The sequence below is a fragment of the Thermobia domestica genome, chromosome 2, assembly GCF_964235325.1.
Source record: "Thermobia domestica chromosome 2, izTheDome1.hap1.1, whole genome shotgun sequence".
Classification (NCBI taxonomy): Eukaryota; Metazoa; Arthropoda; class Insecta; order Zygentoma; family Lepismatidae; genus Thermobia; species Thermobia domestica.
Genome location: NC_137455.1, coordinates 20367875 through 20392996, shown reverse-complemented (window position 1 = coordinate 20392996; position 25122 = coordinate 20367875). Strand labels below are relative to the sequence as shown.

The window sequence follows — 25122 nt, the reverse complement described above, 5'->3', positions numbered from 1 at the left end:
AATATTATTTTTATCTTGATATGTTCCATACGTTCTATCAGTCAATATATTTAAGCAGTATACTCATATATTCCCAATATCTATTTCTTACTTGAACAAAAGTTTCTTCAAAAGTGTTCTTGCATTTTCCAAAACATTTATGGTGTAAAGTACCAAAGTCTTTCAAATATTATTTATTCGTTGTTATTGCTACTGATGATGACTAAAGACGCCCACAAGATGATTCGTTATTGTGTTCTGAATATTACCTTGTTTGCTTTAGAATCAATTTTCATTCATTTTAATACTTGGCTTTTCATTTGATTTAGTAGAGTTCAGAAACTAATTCTTTAAGTCAGTGAAAGGAGATGAAAGGAAATAGATTTCTGACAATATCGTTGTTCATAATTTCAAACTTCTTAAGATTATATCTATCTTTCTATATCTAAATTTATCTATCTATCTATCTATATCTATAAAGCTAGTCATTCCAGTAGACTTTTAAAAGTCAAAGGTAATATACACACTTTCAATTTTCTAGGAAATTGCGAAAACTATCTGTGATTTTCACAAATAATTTGGTACGTTGATAATGGATTTACATGTAATTTTAGAACATGTGTTCTATTGCGAATACAATGTTGAAATATGCAACTTCTTTATAGACAAAACATATATTCTTTCATTCTTCTGAAAATTTAATTAAATTTTTGAACTGTGTTCATTTTCATAGAATAAACTTTAATTGCGCTTAAATCCAAAATACTTTATACGGAGACAATTGTTGAATTCTTTCTGTAACTCGTTACCTTTATACAAAATAAACAAATTGTCATTAAAAGCTGATAATTTCTGAAATTTTAATGTACATTTAATATTTATATTTTCCAGTCACCATTGCCGTGGAGTGTATGTCCAACAGATAGTAATGGTACTGTAGTAGAAGAATGTGACTTATCATCCGAAACAGCGTACTTCTGGTATCGAGACACGTTAGATGTGTCACCAAGTATGGAGGAACCAGGTGGCCTGAAATGGTGGATTGTCCTTTGCCTTCTATTGTCGTGGATTGTAGTGTTCTTTATCGTAATGAGAGGAATTCAGTCGTCAGGAAAGGTAAATTTACATATATATTGTATAATTGCCTATCGTATCAGTTCGAAAATCTGTTTCTCTTGAGTCATTTATTTTACCTATTTATTTACTATTAGCTTAGATGTTTAAGTTGACTCATTACACAGCTACACCGAACAGAAAAATAAAAGTTCTGAGCACCGGACCCCAAGGTGTGGATTCGATGCATTTTATTATACACAATCCAAATTTCAAAACCCCAGGACGATCGACCTTGTCATTTTTTTTTACGGGCGAAAAACTTTAGCGGTTTTGGATAGGGAGAATACACGTGAGACAGCCATACAACCAAAATTCTGTGCAGTGAACCCCAGGGTATGGATTCGATGTATTTTGTTATACAGAATCCAAATTTCGAAACCCCAGAACGATCGACCGTGTCAATTTTTTTTATGGGCGAAAAACTTTAGCGATTTTGGATAGGGAGAATACACGTGAGACAGCCATACAACCAAAGTTCTGTGCAGTGAACCCCAGGGTATGGATTCGATGTATTTTGTTATACAGAGTCGAAATTTCGAAACCTTAAGACGATCGACAGTGTCTTTATATATATATGGCCGGAAAGGTTAGGCGATTTTGGATAGAGAGAATACACGTAAGACCACACACGTTTTTCGCTCATAGAACAAAATTGACACGGTCAATCGTCCTGGGGTTTCGAAATTTGGATTATGTGTAACAAAATATATCGAATCAATACCCTGGAGTACTGCACAGAACTTCTGTTTTTTGTATGGCTGTGTTATGTGTGTCTTCCCTATCCAAAATCGCTAAAGTTTTTAGCCCATAAAAAAAAATGACACGGTCGATCGTCCTGGGGTTTCGAAATTTGGATTATGTATAACGAAATACATCGAATTCATATCCTGGGGTCCGGTACTCGGAACTTTTATTTTATTTTATTTTATTTTATTTTATTTTATTTTATTTTATTTTATTTTATTTTATTTTTATTTTATTTATTTATTTATTTGTGTGTGTGGTGTTGTCAATACTGTGTGCAGAAAGAGTACAGTGACAGGAAACAAATAAGACAGTGCGGTACATAAAATGTAATATAATTCATAGCAATACATCTATATACAAAAATATTAAAAATACAATATAGGCAACAAACATACAAATACATCTTTAGTTCAATATCTGTTTTAAGAAAAAGAATATGTAGGGTGAACCATTTTGTCTTGAAACGTCCTAGTGACCTTTAAACGAATTGGTAAAACTCAATGAATTTTTTAACATGCAAATATCGACAATGGAACATTATTTGTCATACTCTACACTACAGTTTAATACGTAAGACAGTATTGCCAACTAAATATAAAGTTATATTTTTTAAAACGGCACTAGGTCAAGTTATTACATATTTTAAATCTACATGTTAAATGAAAGTTTACAATACCATATTTATTATTTTAGTGTTACAAACTAAGGACAGTACAGTATCCCAAACATCCATGAATTTAGGATGCATCTGCAATAGTAATAACACAGGTCAGACTAACGTGTTAATTCGCATCGGCAGTACCTTAGTGTCGAATACTACCGTATAATTAGTTCTCTGGAACAGGTTGAAACATCAAATTACTATAAACGGTATTATGAGCTCTTTTTTTTTATTGAAAACCGCCGATGTGATTACATGTGATACTTATCTAAGCACATTTTCGAAATAAAGTTTCTTGAAGAAAGTCAAATTTTCAATCCCATGTAACTTTGTTCCTAATTGTTAGAAGTACGTTATATCATGGGCATAGTCAGTGATGTAACTAAGGGGCGGAGGGCCAAACGGGGCTTGTGCCTCGGCGCCGGATTGAAGAGGCTGAAAAACTGGATTTACTTTTACTATAATACAAGGAAAAGAGTTTTAGAAAACTAAAAATCATAAAAAAATTAACCTCAGAAACTTACAGAACAATAACGACCCACTAACCTTAGGATCATATCCACAGAGCATAAGTTAGCTGCAAAGACTATCTTTTGAGGTCATTGTAAAATCCTTTGCAGCCAAAAGAGCCCGTAAAGTTAAATTTTAGTTCCAGCTTTTTGTGTTTTAACTTACATCGATTTATGAGATTAGCAAAATGTCCGAGTATAATAATCGAGACAACAGCTTGACTGTGTGTTATAATTATTAAATATTCTATTCTAAAGCAACAGACTGTTGATTCATTCTATACATATGCACATCCCGATATAATTCCAAAAACATTGTGATTAGCAGTTATTATGATAAGACTATAAGAATATGTCAAACATGCTACTCTCAGTCTATTTGGCAATCAAATACTAATTAGTTTGGTGTTTTAACTTGTACTAGAAAATTAAATTATGTACTCTGATTTTGAAATTAAGCTTTACTACTTGAAGACAAAATTGAATAGGAGAATTACTCTGTGATGCCAATATCAGGTGTAGTCGGTGAGCGTTTTGGTTTTGTTGGTCAGGAGAGGGCGCTAAGGCGAGTTCTTGCCCCGGGGGACAATTAGCCTAGTGCATCGCTGGGCACAGTATTCGACACCAAAGTACTTCTCATGTGCATCGATACGTCCGTCTTACTTGCGTTGTTACTGTTATTACTTCAAAAATTTGGATATTTACGGATATTTGTGATACTTGTAGCAGAGAAGAACATTTGAACATTACTTTCAAAACAAAATGCTATTGATTGCTTTTCACAATAAGAAAGAAATTATTTTCATTATCACTTATAGTTTTAGTTCTATCTCATTTTAAAGTTCCGATGCTGTTATTGGTAAACGCTGTATATAAAACAATTTGGAGGTGATGGACATATCAAAATACTGTAACAGAACACTTGTGCTTGATACTTGATCCCTGGTATTTGACTGTGGCTTTGAATTTTTTATACATACCAATTCATGGATAAATATTCAAGTCGGCCAACTTTACAGCTTGCAGCTATTCAATCATCATAGTCGATTGAACTGTTACATGAAATATTTTAAATGCATATTTTTTTAAAATGATGTTTTGTTTTATGCTTAAAGAATCATAATAACAGTTTTAGAAATTAAAAAAGAAATGAAATGAAATTTTATAGTTGAATGTCCCGCAACATATTAAGAACCTGACATACTAAAAATAATACAAAACTTGCCATTTCTTTTTTCTTTTTTTTTTCTTTTTTTTAGCTTGTTTATTCTTAAGTGAAAGGAGATAATGAAATGGAACTCACCACAATCATAGATAATGTTATTCTACAACAGAAAATATGAATCTGAAGAATTTTCAATATTACCATCCATAGAAATTACAGTATTGCCAGAATAAAAATCCCCCAAAATCTAAGTTAAAGCAGCGACTAGAGGAACGAACTCAACTACATTTGATTACGTATTATATTGTTTTGGTATCCTGTGAACTACTTTTTAAATAATAGTTACATTTAGTTTGTAATAAACAAAATAGTTGTAATATACAGTTATTAAAATTAAATAATAATGTTATTTCAAAAATAGTTCACAGGATTCCAAGACAACATGATACGTAATCAAATGCAGTTGAATTCATTCCTCTAGTCGCTGCCTTAACTTAGATTTTGGGAGAATTGTTATTCTGGCAACACTGTAATTTCTATGGACGGTAACACAGAAAATTCTTCAGGTCATATTTTCTGTTGTAGAATAACATTATCTATGATTGTGGTAAGTTGCCTTTCATTATCCCCTTTCACTTATGAAAAACAATCAAAAGAAAAATGGCAAATTTTGTACTATTTTTAGTATGTCAGGCTCTTAAGGGAGAATATATTCACGTGTATTTAAATCTAGTTATAGTTGTTGGGGTTGCGATTTACCCGAGTTTTTATAAAACTTTTTTAATGTTTCAGGTTGTGTACTTCACCGCATTGTTTCCATACATTGTGTTGACAATATTTTTCGGACGAGCGGTCACATTAAAAGGAGCTGGAGTAGGACTTATTCATATGTACAAGCCTAAGGTAACGGTTTAGAAAATGCGTATTTTACTTCAGAAGTATGTGTTTTATATAATAATTTATGAGAGTACTACGTATTTCAATTTAATGTTTGCATTATCGTAGGCTCGCAAGTGTAGCTAGAATCATATTATAGTAATAAGGGAAATTAGTTGTAGATTATTGTTTGGTTGTTTGGTATATAGTTTGTTTATAATACAGTATTTAAACGATACTATTAATTAAGCGTTAGACATATATTTTATTAATGATTGAATACCTCCATGGAATAATGATTCATGCATTATGCATTAACGTTATTGCATTGTGGTATTCAATCGTTAATTTAGTATGTGTTAGAAAGATATGAAAACTTATTATTTTCCTTATAATTTAGAAACAGGAGACTCTCGATTCAGCCTTCCTGCTCTCATTTTACCCAGGATACTTTGCGGTCGGTGACGTCACGTGGAGGTATCGCTAAAGATGTTATAAAATAGAGGGTCTGCCCATTTCACAAAATCGTGAAGCCATGCGTCACAGCCTAACCTATCGTATGATTGGTGATTTTCTTACCTGTGAAAGGTTATTCCGGGTAATTCCTTCTAACTCCATACGTGCTGCATGTAACCATTGTATAATATAAATTTAAGCAAAGACTTAAATAAAGATAAACGACAGACGCATTACATGTCTACATGTGAAGATCGCAATGTTTTGAGCCAACATGTATGGCGGAAACGAGAGTAGCCAATCAGATGTGCCGATGCTCGGTTGATTTTGGCTTCACTCAGTGAATAGGATGAAATACCTATGGGCAGATCCTTTATTTTATAACATCCTTGGGTATCGCGAGGTATTTTTCAAGAGAAGAAGTGAAATACTTCATACGCAATTATGCTAGTTGGTATACTGTTTCAAGATTGGTAAAAGTCCCTCCACATGACGTCACGGACAGGGAGTCAATCAGGACGCTAAACGCGAACTGGGGCTACTTGTTATTTTATATACCTTGATTTAGAAATACCGTTCACCTATTTATAATTCAGATGCATTTTCACTTAACTCAATATTTACAAAATTACAATTATGAGTTATTTTAAGTTATTTCGTTATGCGATACCTAAAATCGAACACAAATTAAAATTTATAAGTTTAACGTATTTTACAAATATATGTTAAAATTCTATTAAATGAAAAAGGCGTTAAAAATAGTCCTTTGAAATTATTATTATTATTGTAGATATTCAATTTCGTGTAAACCTCAACGTGTTTCCAATAATAAGGAAAACGAACTTTTAGTAGACACGAAACAAAATTCATACAAAACACATTTAGAAGTTAACACAGGGTCGATGCAAATTGAAACCAAACTAAGGAATATCGTCGCTTTGAAGAATTTCTGATGCAAATTGAAATCAAACTAAGAAATATCGTCATTTTGAAGAATTTACTGATGCAAATTGAAATCAAATCAAGGAATATCGTACTTTTGACGAATTTACTGATACAAGTTGAAATCAACTAAGGAATATCGTCGTTTTGAAGAATTTCTGATGCAAATTGAAATCAAACTAAGGAATATCATACTTTTGAAGAATTTACTGATGCAAATGGAAATCAAACTAAGGAATATCGTCGTTTTGAAGAATTTACTGATACAAGTTGAAATCAACTAAGGAATATCGTCGTTTTGAAGAATTTCTGATGCAAATAGAAATCAAACTAAGGAATATCGTACTTTTGAAGAATTTACTGATGCAAATAGAAATCAAACTAAGGAATATCATACTTTTGAAGAATTTACTGATGCAAATAGAAATCAAACTAAGGAATATCGTCGTTTTGAAGAATTTACTGATACAAATTGAAATCAAACTAAGGAATATCGTACTTTTGAAGAATTTACTGATGCAAATCGAAATCAAACTAAGGAATATCGTACTTTTGAAGAATTTACTGATACAAATTGAAATAAAACTAAGGAACATCATACTTTTGAAGAATTTACTGATACAAATTTAAATCAAACTAAGGAACATCGTACTTTTGAAGAATTTACTGTAAACGATGAAGTATGAAAGTGATCGAAAAGCTTCCACATCCATGATAAGTATTTTAATTCAAATTTATTACCAGTCCTATAATATCACTCTTTGTTTGGGAAATGGCTTTTCTTATTAAACATGATTGGTTATACACGTTCTTTCTTCTTTCTAAATATTAAGAGGAATTTTCATTATCATCTATTGTTCCACATATATGGTTTAGTAGTCTGTGGTCACATATGACACATTGTTAATACTTATAACTAGGGAGTTTCAGTTAATTCAATGCGTAAAAGACCGATTGATCCCCTGGTGCTTTTAACAAAGACAGAGGCAGACGTAAATTGTCAATTTGAAATACAAAAAATTCATATCTTACTCATGACTATAGAATAAATGAAAGTTGTAGGCTCTAAGAATTCGAGGGAAAGAATTAAAATAAGGTACCCAATAATTTAAAGATGATCATAAATATAAGACTAGAAATTAAGATTAATATCAAAAGATATATAAATCTACAAAATTACAGTATAACCAACTATTTTTAATTAGGCAGCCGATCTTCCCAACTCGTCAAGAATTGGTTGGGAAAGCTCTCCGACAACCCCACCCTCCTTTGTCTTCCATTTATTGACAGTCCTGAATGAGATGAACATGCCGCCCTCGTTTCTCCAATTCGATAATGGAATAAAATCAAAATTAGACCAACGCGTTAATAAATTTAAAATTAATTTCGGTATTTTAATTTCACAGGCATGTTCAAGTTACGGTATCAATCTGGTACCCAAAAAAGGCATGATTCGGGTATGACTATATTGTATATGTAATTTTGTAATTATGTAACTTTTTAAAAAAATTTATATTTCAAACAATCAAATTCTTTTAGGTGGGTAGTATTAGATAGGACTTAGTTTAACAAATCGTTTCCGTTCCGAAATATTTATTTGTAGTTTTAAATACCTTTCGTCTGTATAAATTCTTATTGTTTTCATTTACAAAAAACGGACGCTGTTACTTCCCAAAGGCAGAGGATGAAGAACCAGCAAATATGTTTGCACAGTAGTGTTAGATAATGTTATTGTTTAATATTTTACGTAAAGGGTTTATCCATTTGGTTTAGCATATTATTATTATTTTTTTCTTAAATAGAAAAGTTTAATGCTTAGTGACAGGATGTTTCGGTGCATTAATAAAAGTTTTGCATGCAGGTTAAGAGTGGAATTTCTTGCAGGTATTCCCTCAAAAGCACTTTTACAGGAACAAGAAGATGATGAGGCAGCTGATAAATCAGTGATGCCTATCCTCTACCATTGTGACCGTACGGTTCACAAAACCAAAAATACTCTCTGACTTATTTTTTCCTGGCTTAATGGTAGAAAGGTAAGATTATATAGTATTAGTGTTATTTCTATTTATGTATTTGAACAAGTAAAATAATAATGCAATATACTTTACAATACACAGAATACTGTATTATTAGTAAACATTATAACTTTTCCTTTATGGTTATTTCTTACACTTTGAGTGGTATCTTGAACAATTTTTTCTTACATTTATGTTAAACAGGAATACGTTACGGTATAGTTGCTTTGCATTGTGCTCTTTAAGAAGGAATAAGTTCAAATAGGTGAGTATTTTAAATATGTTATTTTAGGTAAGTAAATAATTTCAGTATTAATCTCCAAAGATTTTGTAAGCCAAATTTGATACTGATCAATCTAGTGAAGATGTCACGGCTTCAGGATAAACAATATCATAACACGGTAAAGTTACTCTTATAAAACAGAAGCAGTGTTGGACTTCAAAGTATAAATCTTTGATTTAATCATAACTGGGTAGTTTTTTTTTTTTTTTTTTTTTTTTTGTTTTTGTTTTGTTTGAAAGGATGATCCTGCAATTTAGAATGGAAAATGAGCGATTGTCTTCTACGATTATCCTCCCAGCAGTTAGCTATAATGTATTACCCATTTACATTTAGGAAAAGTGTATAATTAGATTGAAGCAATTGATTTTCTACATATCTTGTATACATAGTTCATAATTTAATGAAATAATAATATTTTTTTTTAAAAATAAGATGTTGCGTAAATGCCTAATACACATTTTCTTTTCAGCTTAATCTTATTAATTAGCAACTATATAATGAAATTCTAAAATATTTCAAGATTATTAAGGGATACTGCTAATGTTTAAGTGTTGATTTAATAAATAATTTGCCTTCATATCAACCTACATATGTTATACATGGTCTTTCAAGAAAACTGACAACGTTTGGGAGGTGATTCCTGGCACCAAGATAAGATGAAAAGCATAGATCAATCTGCGTGCACAAATGCTTCTTTTTGGAGTTATGGGCCGCCAAAAACATGAAAAAATGAAATTTAAAGCTCCATAGCTCAAAAACTATGGGACCTACCATAGTCGGATTAAGACTTCACTTAGGAACTAATATGTGCGCTATTCAAAAATACATGTTTCAGAATCCTAAGGTACTTAATGCAACAATTTTTATAGAGGGAGTTTGGCTACCGGTATATGCCTGGCTATGGCCATATAATTTGAAGTACTCACCAATTACCTTGATAAAAAAATGTTGTGGAAGTACCGCAGGATTCTGAAACATGTATATTTGTAGAGGGCACATACTAGTTCCTAAGACAGCCTATAACTCCGAAAGGAAGCATTTGTGCACTCAGGTTAATCTATACTTTTTGTCTTATCTTGGTGTCAGAAATCACCTCCCAAACATTGTCGGTGTTGTTTTGAAACACCCTGTATATACGAGCAATACAAAACAATACTTGTACAAACAATAGAACCATCGGTGGGGATCTATCGTGGCTCATTGTTAGAGCGCTCACCTCTGATGCAAGGAGTTCCTAGTTTGATTTCAGCCCAAGGAAGTTTGTGGTAAACAACATCGTGTTCATGTTTTTTCTTAACAGTCCTCCCATTGCCTCCCACATTCTGATCCCACTAATTATTTAATAATAAATCGCTCTCATTAATCATCCATTTCCTTTAGCGTAAAGGACATAATCGTGGAGCCTTCAGCTAAAATTTCATGTTATGCTATTCAGCAAATAGATCGGAAATTATTTAGAAATAAATCGAACAACTAGAACATATTTGAATTCTCAGACAACTTATTTAAATAAACATATATTTGGATATGACAGAATAGAGGAAATAATGGACAGCACCAAATGCTCTGTAGGTATTTTTTGAGCACTAAACGCTCTGTAAGTATGGATTGAATGAAATTTGAAGAGCGAAAAAAGTGCGACTGCCAAGAATTGAATCCAGGTCTTAGGCCTACTGTGCAGGTATAATGCATTTAATGAAATCTATATCTAAATGGATTTGGTGTTAGAAATATTTTTTTTCCCTCTCCGTTTCTCGTATGTACAGAAGTTGAATGGCGAACTTTATAAATTTCCCTTTTCAAGATTATTGAAGGGAATTGGATGGTAACACTGGCATCGAGGACTTCTCTGAATAATTTCCCTTCCAAAGGCACCACTGGCACATGTCCCATTTCATCACTTATTGAACGGAATTGGATGGTAACACTGGCATCGAGGATTTCTCTGAATAATTTCCCTTCCAAAGGCACCACTGGCACATGTCCCATTTCATCACTTATTGAAGGGAATTGGATGGTAACACTGGCATCGAGGATTTCTCTGAATAATTTCCCTTCCAAAGGCACCACTGGCACATGTCCCATTTCATCACTTATTGAAGGGAATTGGATGGTAACACTGGCATCGAGGATTTCTCTGAATAATTTCCCTTCCAAAGGAACCACTAGCACATGTCCCATTTCATCACTTATTAAAGGTAATTGGATGGTAACACTGGCACCGAGGATTTCTCTGAATAATTTCCCTTCCAAAGGAACCACTAGCACATGTCCCATTTCATCACTTATTGAAGGTAATTGGATGGTAACACTGGCATCGAGGATTTCTCTGAATAATTTCCCTTCCAAAGGCACCACTGGCACATGTCCCATTTCATCACTTATTGAAGGGAATTGGATGGTAACACTGGCATCGAGGATTTCTCTGAATAATTTCCCTTCCAAAGGCACCACTGGCACATGTCCCATTTCATCACTTATTGAAGGGAATTGGATGGTAACACTGGCATCGAGGATTTCTCTGAATAATTTCCCTTCCAAAGGCACTACTGGCACATGTCCCATTTCATCACTATTCAACTCTGCCATTGTAAGAGTACTGTGGGGGATGAACAATAAGCATTATAATTCAACTTGAAGTCAAAAATGGTTAACAACCTGTAGCTCTCATATCGTTGAGAATAGGACACATGGTCATAAGTTTCTTTTTTCCTTAGAATTATCTCCTCTATGACCTCTCAAAGGGATGAGATTTCCTCCCGGGTTACCCTGTATATAATTCAATCATTGTAAGTTTTCAAATATAAACATTAGGTTATTCAAATACAGTAAGTTATGGTACACTGTATATGATTTAAATGACAGAACACAACAACAACAACTACCTACTGCTACCAAGGGCGACGATCCTGGGGGCCGGGGGGCCCGGGCCTTCCCAAAGCTCATGTGGGCCTCCTATTGTATTTATGAATATACAATATTTGGCATAATTTGAATGCAATTCGTCTTAAAATCCTCATATATATGCCTTCTGCATCTGAATGCCCCCCCCCCCAAATTTACAGAAAAATCGGCGCCCTTGACTGCTACTGCTACTGCTACTACTACTAATACGACTATTATTACTACTACTACCACTAATAATAATAATAAAACGTGTGGCTAATCTAATCTCGAGAACGTATGAGTGGCGTAGTGGTTAGTGTATTGGCATGGTAACCCGTGAACTCTTTGTTTTATTTTCGGTCCAGATACATATTTTTCTTTGCTCTTTGCATTTCATTAAATATACACTTATTCGAAGAGTGAGTTAGCTTTTGAGTACAATAATTATATTCGAGTATCAAGGACTAACCGTTAGAAAAGGAATATTCAAATTATTTTAGCGTTATTTTTAGTAATCTTCTATTATAATGAAACTTTTTTTGTATATAGCCCTTCCCGATAACCTAATGGCTAGCGCGTGTTCCTTTGGTGCACGTGGTCCCGGGTTCAATTCCTGGTGGGAGAGCACAATAAACTTAATTTAATCTTCATTCACTTTCAATAATCACCTGTGTTTTTAGCCTAAATGTCATAACCATTGGACGTTAAACAAAACAAAACAAAACAAAACAAAACAAAATGAGAGAAAAGCGTTCTAGTTGGTAAATATGAATAGTTCTGTGAAACTTCACAGAGTGAAAAATGTACGACTGGCTCGAAACTCGGGTCTCCGGTTTATTGGTGCATTAATCATTATAAATTTAGACCGTTCCCTGACTAGCCCCACTCTTCCAGAGTTAATATTAGTGCTCAGTCAGCCAAAGCACTTGGATTGTACAATCCCCTGTTCTGCTTGGGCATTCCAGTATGTATATTAACAAACTTCTGCAAAAGTTGGATTAGGCATTATATAATAAGTAGAATAATTAATCAGTTTCTCTTTACATTATCTGTATGTGCAAAGAAAAATCGGTTGATTTCTTAAGTTTTTCATGAACAGTATTATTTAAATCAGCAACAGTTCACTATGAACAAATATTCATTATTAGAACCCTTTCGCTTATTTTAAAACCCAGATGCAGGATTATTAGTAGTCAATATCAGAAATGGGGCCGCAGTTACTCAGTGGTAGAGCGTTCACATTTGGTGCTTAGGATCCCTGGTTCGATCCCAGCTCGCACCAAGTGGGCTTTCTGGTGGACAAACACCGTGTGTGCGAGTTTTTTCGGGGTTCTTCCATTTCCTCTCACTCTCTTCATTCCACCATTTCATTCATTTCTCATCATCACCGTCTCCTTTAGCCCACATAGCATAACCGTGAGACGTAAAACTCAAAGATTTCATTTCAGTTTCAATGCCAGAAACTTTGATATCAACGATTTTATCTGATCTTGATACATGTTCATTTTCAAGAAGTAATTACCGTAAATGTAAGCAGACAAATACATGGATGAACATTATATATATATTTGACAATAGAACATTAAGCACTTCATTATTCTTGAATATAGAAGGCGAGGAAATAATAAACTATAAAAGTACATAATTTTAGAAGAAATGACAAATAACAACCTAAAAAGAAAATTAGATTTATTAAGATTTCTACAGGAAATTATATTAATCTAACAGCGCGCATTATTATTAACCGTATTAGGAAAGTGAGATCTAACAGTTGAGCGAAAATATTAGTACAGTGAAAGCATAGTCGTCTTTTGTTTATTTCTCATTAACTTGTTCTGCCTTCACTCCTCATACCCTCCAAGAGCTAAAAGTCATATCGTTTCTTGATTCAATAGTATTTTCAAATGAAATAACAACTAAAACACATTGTAACTTCAAATAATTAAACATAAATATGTCAAAGGACCTATCCGGATGCAATGATGTGAATAGACTTTGGGGGAGATGGCTGCAATTCAGCTCAAATGTACAAGAAATTATGTAGAGTCTATATTCCAAAAGCAAATTGTCCTAAAATGGATGGAACATAGTCAAAAGATGCACGAAACATTAACATTGATGCCAATGGAAAATCAATGAAAACAAACAATTTCTCCACTTATCTCAAAAACCAAAAGAGGGAAATGTCTAAAATTCAGCTCAAATGTAGAAGGACTATGTAGATTTTATTTTCCAAAATCAAATTGTCTTAAAATCTCAATGGAAAATCAATGCAAAAAAAAATAATAATAATAATAAATAAATAAAATAAAAAAAAATAAAAAAAATAAAAAAAAAATAATAATACATCCACTTATATCAAAAACCAAAAGTGGGAGATGACTGAAATTCAGCTGCAATGTAGAAGAGACTATGTAGATTCCATATTCTAAAAACAAATTGTCTTAAAATGTATGGAACATAGTCAAAAAGCAAAAACATTAACATTAATGTCAATGGAAAATCAGTGAAACACAAACAATTTCTACACTAATCTCAAAAACCAAAAGAGGGAATTGGCTGAAATTCAGCTACGTAGATTCAACATTCCAAAAGCAAATTGTCTTAAAATGGATGGAACATAGTCAAAAAATGCACGAAACATTGACATTAATGTCAATGAAAAGTCAATGAAAAACAAATAATTCCTCCAGTTATCTCAGAAACCAAAAGAGGGAATTGGCTGAAATTCAGCTACGTAGATTCTATATTCCAAAAGCAAATTGTCCTAAAATGGATGGAAGGAACATAGTCAAAAAATGCACGAAACATTAACATCAATGTAAATGAAAAATCAATGAAAAACAAATAATTTCTCCACTTATCTCAAAAACCAAAAGAGACATATGGCTAAAATTCAGCTCAAATATAGAAGGACTATGTAGATTTTATATTCCAAAATCAAATTGTCCTAAAATGTATGGAACATAGTCAAAAAGCAAAAACATTTAACATTGATGTGAATGGAAAATCAATGAAAAACAAATAATTTCTCCACTTATCTGAAAAACCAAAAGAGGGAATTAGCTGAAATTCAGCTACGTAGATTCTATATTCCAAAAGCAAATTGTCCTAAAATGGATGGAACATAGTCAAAAGATGCACGAAACATTAACATTGATGCCAATGGAAAATCAATGAAAACAAACAATTTCTCCACTTATCTCAAAAACCAAAAGAGGGAAATGTCTAAAATTCAGCTCAAATGTAGAAGGACTATGTAGATTTTATTTTCCAAAATCAAATTGTCTTAAAATCTCAATGGAAAATCAATGCAAAAAAAAAAATAATAAATAAATAAAATAAAAATAAAAAAATAAAAAAAAAATAATAAAAAAAATAATAATACATCCACTTATATCAAAAACCAAAAGTGGGAGATGACTGAAATTCAGCTGCAATGTAGAAGAGACTATGTAGATTCCATATTCTAAAAACAAATTGTCTTAAAATGTATGGAACATAGTCAAAAAGCAAAAACATTAACATTAATGTCAATGGAAAATCAGTGAAACACAAACAATTTCTACACTAATCTCAAAAACCAAAAGAGGGAATTGGCTGAAATTCAGCTACGTAGATTCAACATTCCAAAAGCAAATTGTCTTAAAATGGATGGAACATAGTCAAAAAATGCACGAAACATTGACATTAATGTCAATGAAAAGTCAATGAAAAACAAATAATTCCTCCAGTTATCTCAGAAACCAAAAGAGGGAATTGGCTGAAATTCAGCTACGTAGATTCTATATTCCAAAAGCAAATTGTCCTAAAATGGATGGAAGGAACATAGTCAAAAAATGCACGAAACATTAACATCAATGTAAATGAAAAATCAATGAAAAACAAATAATTTCTCCACTTATCTCAAAAACCAAAAGAGACAGATGGCTAAAATTCAGCTCAAATATAGAAGGACTATGTAGATTTTATATTCCAAAATCAAATTGTCCTAAAATGTATGGAACATAGTCAAAAAGCAAAAACATTTAACATTGATGTGAATGGAAAATCAATGAAAAACAAATAATTTCTCCACTTATCTGAAAAACCAAAAGAGGGAATTAGCTGAAATTCAGCTACGTAGATTCTATATTCCAAAAGCAAATTGTCTTAAAATGGATGGAACATAGTCAAAAAATGCACGAAACATTAACATCAATGTAAATGAAAAATCAATGAAAAACAAATAATTTCTCCACTTATCTCAAAAACCGAAAGAGACAGATGGCTAAAATTCAGCTCAAATGTAGAAGGACTATGTAGATTTTATATTCCAAAATCAAATTGTCCTAAAATGTATGGAACATAGTCAGAAAGCAAAAACATTTAACATTGATGTGAATGGAAAATCAATGAAAAACAAATAATTTCTCCACTTATCTGAAAAACCAAAAGAGGGAATTAGCTGAAATTCAGCTACGTAGATTCTATATTCCAAAAGCAAATTGTCCTAAAATGGATGGAACATAGTCAAAAAATGCACAAAACATTTAACATTGATGTGAATGGAAAATCAATGAAAAACAAATAATTCCTCCAATCATGTCAAAAGCTAAAAGAGGAAATTGCTGAAATTCAGCTACTTAGATTCTATATTCCAAAAGCAAATTGTCCTAAAATGGATGGAACATAGTCAAAAAATGCACAAAACATTTAACATTGATGTGAATGGAAAATCAATGAAAAACAAATAATTTCTCCAATTATCTCAAAAACCAAACAAGAGAGATGGCTAAAATTCAGCTCAAATTTAGAAGAGACGATGTAGATTCTATATTCCAAAAACAAATTGTCCTAAAATGTATGGAACATAGTCAAAATGCAAAAACATTAACATTAATGTCAATGGTAAATCAATGAAAAACAAATAATTTCTCCACTTATCTGAAAAACCAAAAGAGGGAATTAGCTGAAATTCAGCTACGTAGATTCTATATTCCAAAAGCAAATTGTCTTAAAATGGATGGAACATAGTCAAAAAATGCACGAAACATTAACATCAATGTAAATGAAAAATCAATGAAAAACAAATAATTTCTCCACTTATCTCAAAAACCGAAAGAGACAGATGGCTAAAATTCAGCTCAAATGTAGAAGGACTATGTAGATTTTATATTCCAAAATCAAATTGTCCTAAAATGTATGGAACATAGTCAGAAAGCAAAAACATTTAACATTGATGTGAATGGAAAATCAATGAAAAACAAATAATTTCTCCACTTATCTGAAAAACCAAAAGAGGGAATTAGCTGAAATTCAGCTACGTAGATTCTATATTCCAAAAGCAAATTGTCCTAAAATGGATGGAACATAGTCAAAAAATGCACAAAACATTTAACATTGATGTGAATGGAAAATCAATGAAAAACAAATAATTCCTCCAATCATGTCAAAAGCTAAAAGAGGAAATTGCTGAAATTCAGCTACTTAGATTCTATATTCCAAAAGCAAATTGTCCTAAAATGGATGGAACATAGTCAAAAAATGCACAAAACATTTAACATTGATGTGAATGGAAAATCAATGAAAAACAAATAATTCCTCCAATTATCTCAAAAACCAAACAAGAGAGATGGCTAAAATTCAGCTCAAATTTAGAAGAGACGATGTAGATTCTATATTCCAAAAACAAATTGTCCTAAAATGTATGGAACATAGTCAAAATGCAAAAACATTAACATTAATGTCAATGGTAAATCAATGAAAAACAAATAATTTCTCCACCTATCTCACAAACCAAAAGAGGGAATTGGCTGAAATTCAACTACGTAGATTCTATATTCCAAAAGCAAATTTTCTTAAAATGGATGGAACATAGTCAAAAAATGCACGAAACATTAACATTGATGCCAATGGAAAAATCAATGAAAAACAAATAATTCCTCCAATTATCTCAAAAACCAATAGAGGGAGATGGTTGAAATTTAGCTCAAATGTAGAAAAGACGATGTAGATTCTACATTCAAGAAAGAACTTGTACTAAAATGTATTGAACATAGTAAAAAGCACGAAACATGATCGTTAAAGTCAATGGAAAATCAGTGAAAAAAAAATGAATTCCACATATCTCAAAAACTATAACAAAGAGATGGCAAACTGAAAGCTTATTGCAAAGACATAATGAAGAGTTTAAAAACGATGTATAACACGTCTGGTAAATATGGATAGAACATTGTGAAAAGTCAAGTTGTTTGAGTAAAATCAATAATAATGATAAAGTATATGTATCTTCTGCGAATTACCCAGGGCATCCAACGCGGAGATTATGTGCTTGAAATATCTCACATCTGGATTTGGAATCTTCAGACTCGATTTAGCACGCAACGTGACTTTTGACCTGATCACGTGATACAGTCTGGTTCTTATGGCAAACCGTATTGGCCCCTTATTATTTTGGGTTTCTGACGTAAGTGATGTTACAGAAAATACCTATTCGCTATAAAATTGTTGAAATCGAAAGCATATTAATACAAATAACTCGAATATATTTCTTTCAGCTTTTTTCTCCTTTCCAGAACTCAACTCAGTTGTAAGGACTAAATTATTAACAATTCCAGGTTTTTTTTTTTTTTTGTTGTTTGTTTGTTTGTTTTACAGCTTCTGGCCAGCTTCTTCCTTGAGGATCTTCAATTGTTGACAAAACTTAACGCATATGTTCATAATAAGGAATAATCCTCAGTTATTTTATTACCGCTTAATATTTATTGCGAATGATGGAAGAAACGTGTATTTTAATGTTATTTTTTTTTTTTAATTACATTTCTCCTCATATCTTAAGATAGCCTTAATATTTGCTTTTTTTGTATATATATACACTTCATCTTCTGCCTTTAGAAATAATTTTCTTTTGGTTAAAAAATTAAATTAAATTAACCAAAAAAATAAAAAAACATAATAATAATTTGACGAAACTTTATGAAGCTCATGTTTCGTGCTATTTTGTATATTTTAAAAGCTAAAAAATGATTAAGATTGCTCACAGCTTAGTAACGGTACTATTTTATGAACTAGAATGGGCATAATAAAGTTTCGCCAATAATTTCTGGAAGCGTTAGTATTTATGTGCGCATGAATTTGATATTTCCAAGATGAATACTAGAACTAATAGTTATCTTTCTTTGATTTATCTTGCAGATTCATAAATTAATGGATCCAACAGTTTGGTTGGATGCAGCCACACAAGTATTTTATTCGTTTGGTTTGGCTTTTGGATCATTGATTGCTTTTGGCAGTTATAATCCGCCCAACAACAACTGTGTTAGGGATGTCATCTTGGTGTCAATCACGAACGCTGTTACAGCCATATACGCTAGTCTAGTCATATTTGCTGTTCTTGGATTCAAGGCTATGGCTAATTTTGATAAATGTCTACTCCAGTAAGTATAAGTTTTAACTATGTTCTTATTTAGAGAAATCATTATAAATGTATTTTTCAGTAGTAAATACTGTGTATGCACCTACTGTAAGTTAAAAAAAAAAAAAAAAAAGTACGTCTCTTTGTCTTTCGATAGGTATCAGAATAAAAGAAAAGGTAGGAAACATAGGAAAGCAGTTTTTTTTTTTTAATCAATTCAGCATCGCGAAATAGGTCCGTCTCGCCCGCTAACTCTCTATTCAAACCGGAACTGGTAGAAATTAACTATTTCCAGTTTTAACGTCGATTGTCACAGAACAAAATCGGTAATAGGTAAATGACAATTATTTTTTTAAAATCGATTTAGCGTCCCAAGAAAAGATACCGTTTTCACCTGCTTTTCTCTCTATTAAAACCGAAGTGGCAGAATTTTATTACTACCTCCGGTTTTATATGGATTTCCGTAGAACAGAAACGGTAAAAAATAGCGGAAGTAGCTTTCTGCAGTAGATTAAGTTACCATCCCCGATTTTATTTTTCTAGTGCAACCGATAATTGTAGAAACCCACTTCAGATTTGAATCTTAGTCTTAATGTAGCAAAAAAGGGTAAGACGTAACAAGAATGGCTTTTTGATATGGACTCATCGCTCAGAAACTTTCGTTTCTGACCTTATTCTCTTATTATAACTGGAAGTTTAGATCTACTACGACCAGTTTGAGTATTGAGTTCACGTAGTTTGACACTTTAACATAGTTTCATAATGTGAAACGAAACCCACTCGACCGTAATGTCACAATGGAAAATGAAACTCACTCTACCGTAGTTTCACAATGTGAAACGAAACCCACTTTACTGTAATTTCACAATGGGAGACGAAACCCACTCTACCGTACTTTTCACAATGTGAAACGAAACCCACCGGACCGTAATTTCACAATGTGAAACGAAACCCACTCTACCGTAATTTCACAATGGGATACGAAACCCACTCGACCGTAATTTCACAACGTGAAACGAAACTCACTCTACCGTAATTTCAGAATGAAAAACGAAATCCAGTCGACCGTAGTTTCATAATGTGAAACAAAACCCAATCGACCGTAATTTCACAATGTGAAACGAAACCCACTCTACCGTAATTTCACAACGAGAAACGAAACCCACTCTACCGTAGTTTCACAATGTGAGACGAAACCCACTTAATATTTAACTGGCTCATTCTTTTGTACATTGAAGCTAACGGAATAAGGTAGTTGATTTTGATAATACCTACTTCGATACGAGTAGGTATTACGAGTCAATTATCATTTTATCCAAAATTAACCGTGAGGATCAAATATATCTGTTCAGAGCTGAAAATACCTTCGAACTTCATAAAATGATCTATAAAGTTACTTGCCAACTTGATTATTATTCGTGCCAAATTCCAACCTACATTTAGTGGAATTGCCAAGACATGTGCTAAAGATGATTAGGAAGTTTTACAACTTTGGCACAAGTGGTGCGTTGTTACCAAACTGAAGTTAGATATTATTTGAATTAACTGTTTACTTGTATGCATCTCGTAAGAACAACAATATGAAATACTATGTCCTGAACAGATAATTTACTTCAAACGTTACTTTGCGTGCTCAGTACTATACCGGAACGTGTTCCATCGGCTGAGACTCGACTGCAATTTCATGACGAAAGTCCGTGCCAGTATGCTCATAACTCATTCATTTAATTACACAATTTCTGAGCATGATGACAGGGAAGTGGAACAGGAACTTGAGAAGCCCAGGGGGAAAAAATCTTAAGAACAATTAGGCAACGAGATGAAAATTTATTACGTATGTTATAGATTTCCAAGAAGTTATATGAAAAAATATTTTTTCATTGAAGGATATCTGTGTGATAATAGGAACGTTACTTAATGAGAATCAATCCCTTAAGCTGACGTATCGGGAAAATATTTACAAATATTATTTCGTAAGCTAACAAAGTACGAACTCAAAGATGTCTTCAAACATGACCGCACTTTTGTAAATAGGCAGGTTCTGAGGCTATGGTGAGAACATCACAAAAGAACCACAATCAGAATTGTAACGTTGTCATGGTGTGTTATCATTATTGAAAATGAGCTTAAAAAATAGGCAGAGTTGCCCTATTCTCTTTCGATAACAATTCCTAAAGAAATTACGGAAAATCGATCACAATCTTTTCCCTTGTAGAATGATCTTGACTTTTCCTTTAATGAATGCAGCTTATTGTATTCGTACTTTTGTCACAGGTGACTTTGTGTCCTGTCTTCACAGTGTGGATGGAGTATGACATCAGAGTGAAGTAGTGTTGTACGCAAGGGGGTTTCAGAGTCCTCCCTTTGAGCAAGATATTATGCAAACATAAGCATTTACCGTATTGGGATATGTATACAAACGCATAAAATTATATGAACTTGGGGGCTTGAACTCCACATTAACGAACTTTTGCGTACACTACTGCAATTAAATATTCCGTCCAAGTTTTGACAGTCCCAAACTTCGTTAACCAGGTAACTCTGGGAAGCGTATACACACAAATGTAAAGTATGAAGGTTGACTGATGCTGTCGCTTATAACATGTTAACATAACAGTCAACCACTGGTACTCAATTAATGTACTAACAGGTATAAATTCGTGCAAATGAAAAGAAATCACGACTTCAATGTGCCCAGGAGAATTTTCTAATTGAACAGACTGTTGTTGCGGAATCCAGTCACGCAACAATGTCTTCATCTTTTCATTCACGAATTTGAACTCACAGTCAAGTTGATATCATGTAATTGTAGTTCTGGAGACTTCTGGAGACTGGAGACTTCGAATTACAAATACTCTCTCCTCTGTCAGTTGACGTGAAATTGGTATTGTGCTTTCCGTTATTAGGTCAAAATCTGATGATTCACTTTCTGATAACGTCGAGTCTGGAGACGTAACCGCTCAGCATTATTTGTGAGTGTGTTGTAGAACCTCTCACGACGTTTAAACATTTAGAGTGTATGGATGGGATCCTTTTAAAAAAAGAAACATAGGTTGGAATGATATGTCTCCAAGCCTTCGGACTAGGAACAAAGCAACGTATGATATGCAGAGAGGCATCTCTTTCTCACCGAGATCAAAGACAACTTTCGCTAATGTCGGTCATTTGAGACATTTCATTTTTTTATCTCTTCTTACCCTTATGCCTGGGTAATGAACTTGGGCTTAAACGGTATCGAGAGTGCCACTATTCATCTCAGCGATCCAAAAACTGTGAATTCGACACTAATATCTGTTGTTGCTGATTGTTTTTTACATTTCACCCATTTTCCACCTCCCTAGGGCTTCTAAGGTGTCTTATCTACATTATATTCGTTTCTAGAGTGTAAGTCATATCTTCTTTGGAATTTCTATCAACACCTCAATTTATTCCGTCAAAATTCTAGGTCAATCAAAACTATAGATATGTGAACCTTTGATCGACTACTATTAATAAGCAAGAACATCTGTTGTTCCTTGAAACAATTAATACATTAAGACCTTACAAACATGGGCTTATTAAAATATTTAATAATTTTAAATACGAAAAAATGGTAACAGATTAGTAAAACCCAATCAAATCAGTGAAATTGTTGTTGTATTTGCAATCTGTTTTCGAGTTTAAAAATTGGGCAAATTACACTTCTATTAACCCTTTATTTATCTCTGTTGCTTACAAGCAACATCGCGTTTTATTGCGTTATAAGCAGAAATGATAATTTCAATAATTATTTAAAAAAAATACCATTATTGCTTTTATACAATATTCATATACGTGATTCACATATCACTTGTTTAGATAGTTATCTTCGTCAACAGGGGATAGTAACATTCAGTAGTGCGGAAGCCTATCGGTGTGTAGGAAGATATTTCAACAAAATTGCTGCTAATTACTCCTGAGAAATATTCGCACAACTTTGGCACAAGTGGTGCGTTGTTACCAAACTGCCTGTTACCCATATTACAGGCAGTGCTGCTCACCGACAACACACGATTGGTTATTTTAATGATAGAACGTACAAGCCTACGTCCTTCCGCCGTCCTGCCAGTCATACCAACATGATTTTTTTCTGCGCTAACACTAGAGTTCATGCTCTTTCCACCAGGAGAACTTTCTGTCCTGCTGAAGTACACAAAGTACTCTAATTTATAGATAAACATAGTAGAACTTTCAGGACGTTATGTCCTGCCGGAAGGCTCTTTCGGAAGGACTTTTGTACAAAGTCGCCGTCCTGCCAGTCGTACCAAAAAGGTTTTTTTTCTGCGCTAACACTAGAGTTCATGCTCTTTCCACCAGGAGAACTTTCTGTCCTGCTGAAGTACACAAAGTACTCTAATTTATAGATAAACATAGTAGAACTTTCAGGACGTTATGTCCTGCCGGAAGGCTCTTTCGGAAGGACTTTTGTACAAAGTCGCCGTCCTGCCAGTCGTACCAAAAAGGTTCTTTTCTGCGCTAACACTAGAGTTGAGTTGAGTTGATTTTAGTTTAGCGTCCCTTTCAGCAGCGAGGCTATATGAGACGTGGACCTACTGATTAACGTGGAATCCGAACCACATGAGCTCCCGCCGGGAATCGAACCCGGGTCTCCCACGCCAAAGGCGCGTGCGCTAACCGCTTAGCCACGAAGGAGCTCGCTAACACTAGAGTTCATGCTCTTTCCACCAGGAGAACTTTTCTGTCCTGCTGAAGTACACAAAGTACTCTAATTTATAGATAAACATAGTAGAACTTTCAGGACGTTATGTCCTGCCGGAAGGCTCTTTCGGAATGACTTTTGTACAAAGTCGCCGTCCTGCCAGTCGTACCAAAAAGGTTCTTTTCTGCGCTAACACTAGAGTTCATGCTCTTTCCACCAGGAGAACTTTCTGTCCTGCTGAAGTACACAAAGTACTCTAATTTATAGATAAACATAGTAGAACTTTCAGGACGTTATGTCCTGCCGGAAGGCTCTTTCGGAAGGACTTTTGTACAAAGTCGCCGTCCTGCCAGTCGTACCAAAAAGGTTCTTTTCTGCGCTAACACTAGAGTTCATGCTCTTTCCACCAGGAGAACTTTCTGTCCTGCTGAAGTACACAAAATATTCTAATTTATAGATAAACATGGTAGGACTTTTAGGACGTTATGTCCTACCGGAAGGACATTGTACGTTTTATCATTAATAGAGCAATGTTGCTTGGAAATAAACATGCTATGTTTGTGTTCAAAATACAAAAAAAATACTTTAAAAGTTACGTTTAACAACTATAAAAATAAACCAAAACATTTTTATGGGAATTTCTCAATGCTTGTCAATTAAAGAGTTAATTGATACGATGAGATGCTGCAACGAGTAAATAAAAAATGCTTATAGCTTAAAATATCCATAAAACCCAAACTCAGCGTACGATTTGGATACACTTGTCACCTCTTCTTCTGTGCATCTACAGAAGAACCTTTTGCTAAGCAAAAGACATGATGTAAGAAATTCTCTACTTGTCCATCCCGTAAAATACGAGGGGTAGTAAAAATGTTCCCAAAATTTCGTTGTAGCTATTTATTACCACAATATAGGCACACACTCACTTAATCGCCTTCAAAATAGGCTCTTTGAGAACATACACACTCTCCTTCCACCGCTCCTGCCATTGTTGAAAACAAGGATGTTATAAAATAGAGGATCTGCCTATACAACAAAATCGTGAATCCATACGTCACAGCTTTGCCACAGCTACTCTACCCACTCCGCGCCACTAAGATCGCAATGTTTTGAGCTAACAATCATGGCGGAAACGAGAGTAGGCAATCAGACGTGCCGGCTCAGACGATGCTCGGTTGTTTTTTTTTTTGTTTTTTTTTAGCTTCATTACAACATCCTTGGTTGAAAACAACGCTCAAAGTCCTGTTTTGATATGTTCCGAAGTTCATCCGTTGCGTTGGTTTGGATGTTTCCTGAGGATTTCTGGCTATTCCCCAAGATCGAAATGGACCTCAAAGGTAACCATTTTGCCACTATAAAAGACATACAAACTACCGCAACGGCTCTACTTCGGAACATACCAAAACAGGACTT

At 33.5% G+C, this 25122-nt stretch overlaps 1 protein-coding gene across 2 annotated transcripts in view; it reads left to right on the top strand.

Annotated features, from left to right (window-relative positions):
* Window positions 1-25122, top strand: part of LOC145671174 (sodium-dependent neutral amino acid transporter B(0)AT3) — a 235153-nt gene that overhangs the window by 177369 nt on the left and 32662 nt on the right. For both annotated transcript variants that reach the window (XR_014128460.1, XM_081740020.1), the window contains exons 3-5: window positions 871-1095; window positions 4970-5080; window positions 18812-19053. Coding sequence is in view for 1 of the 2 variants with exons in the window: in XM_081740020.1 (XP_081596146.1) it covers window positions 871-1095; window positions 4970-5080; window positions 18812-19053 (578 nt within the window). In the remaining variant the exon portion in view is untranslated. The remainder of the gene's footprint in view (window positions 1-870; window positions 1096-4969; window positions 5081-18811; window positions 19054-25122) is intronic.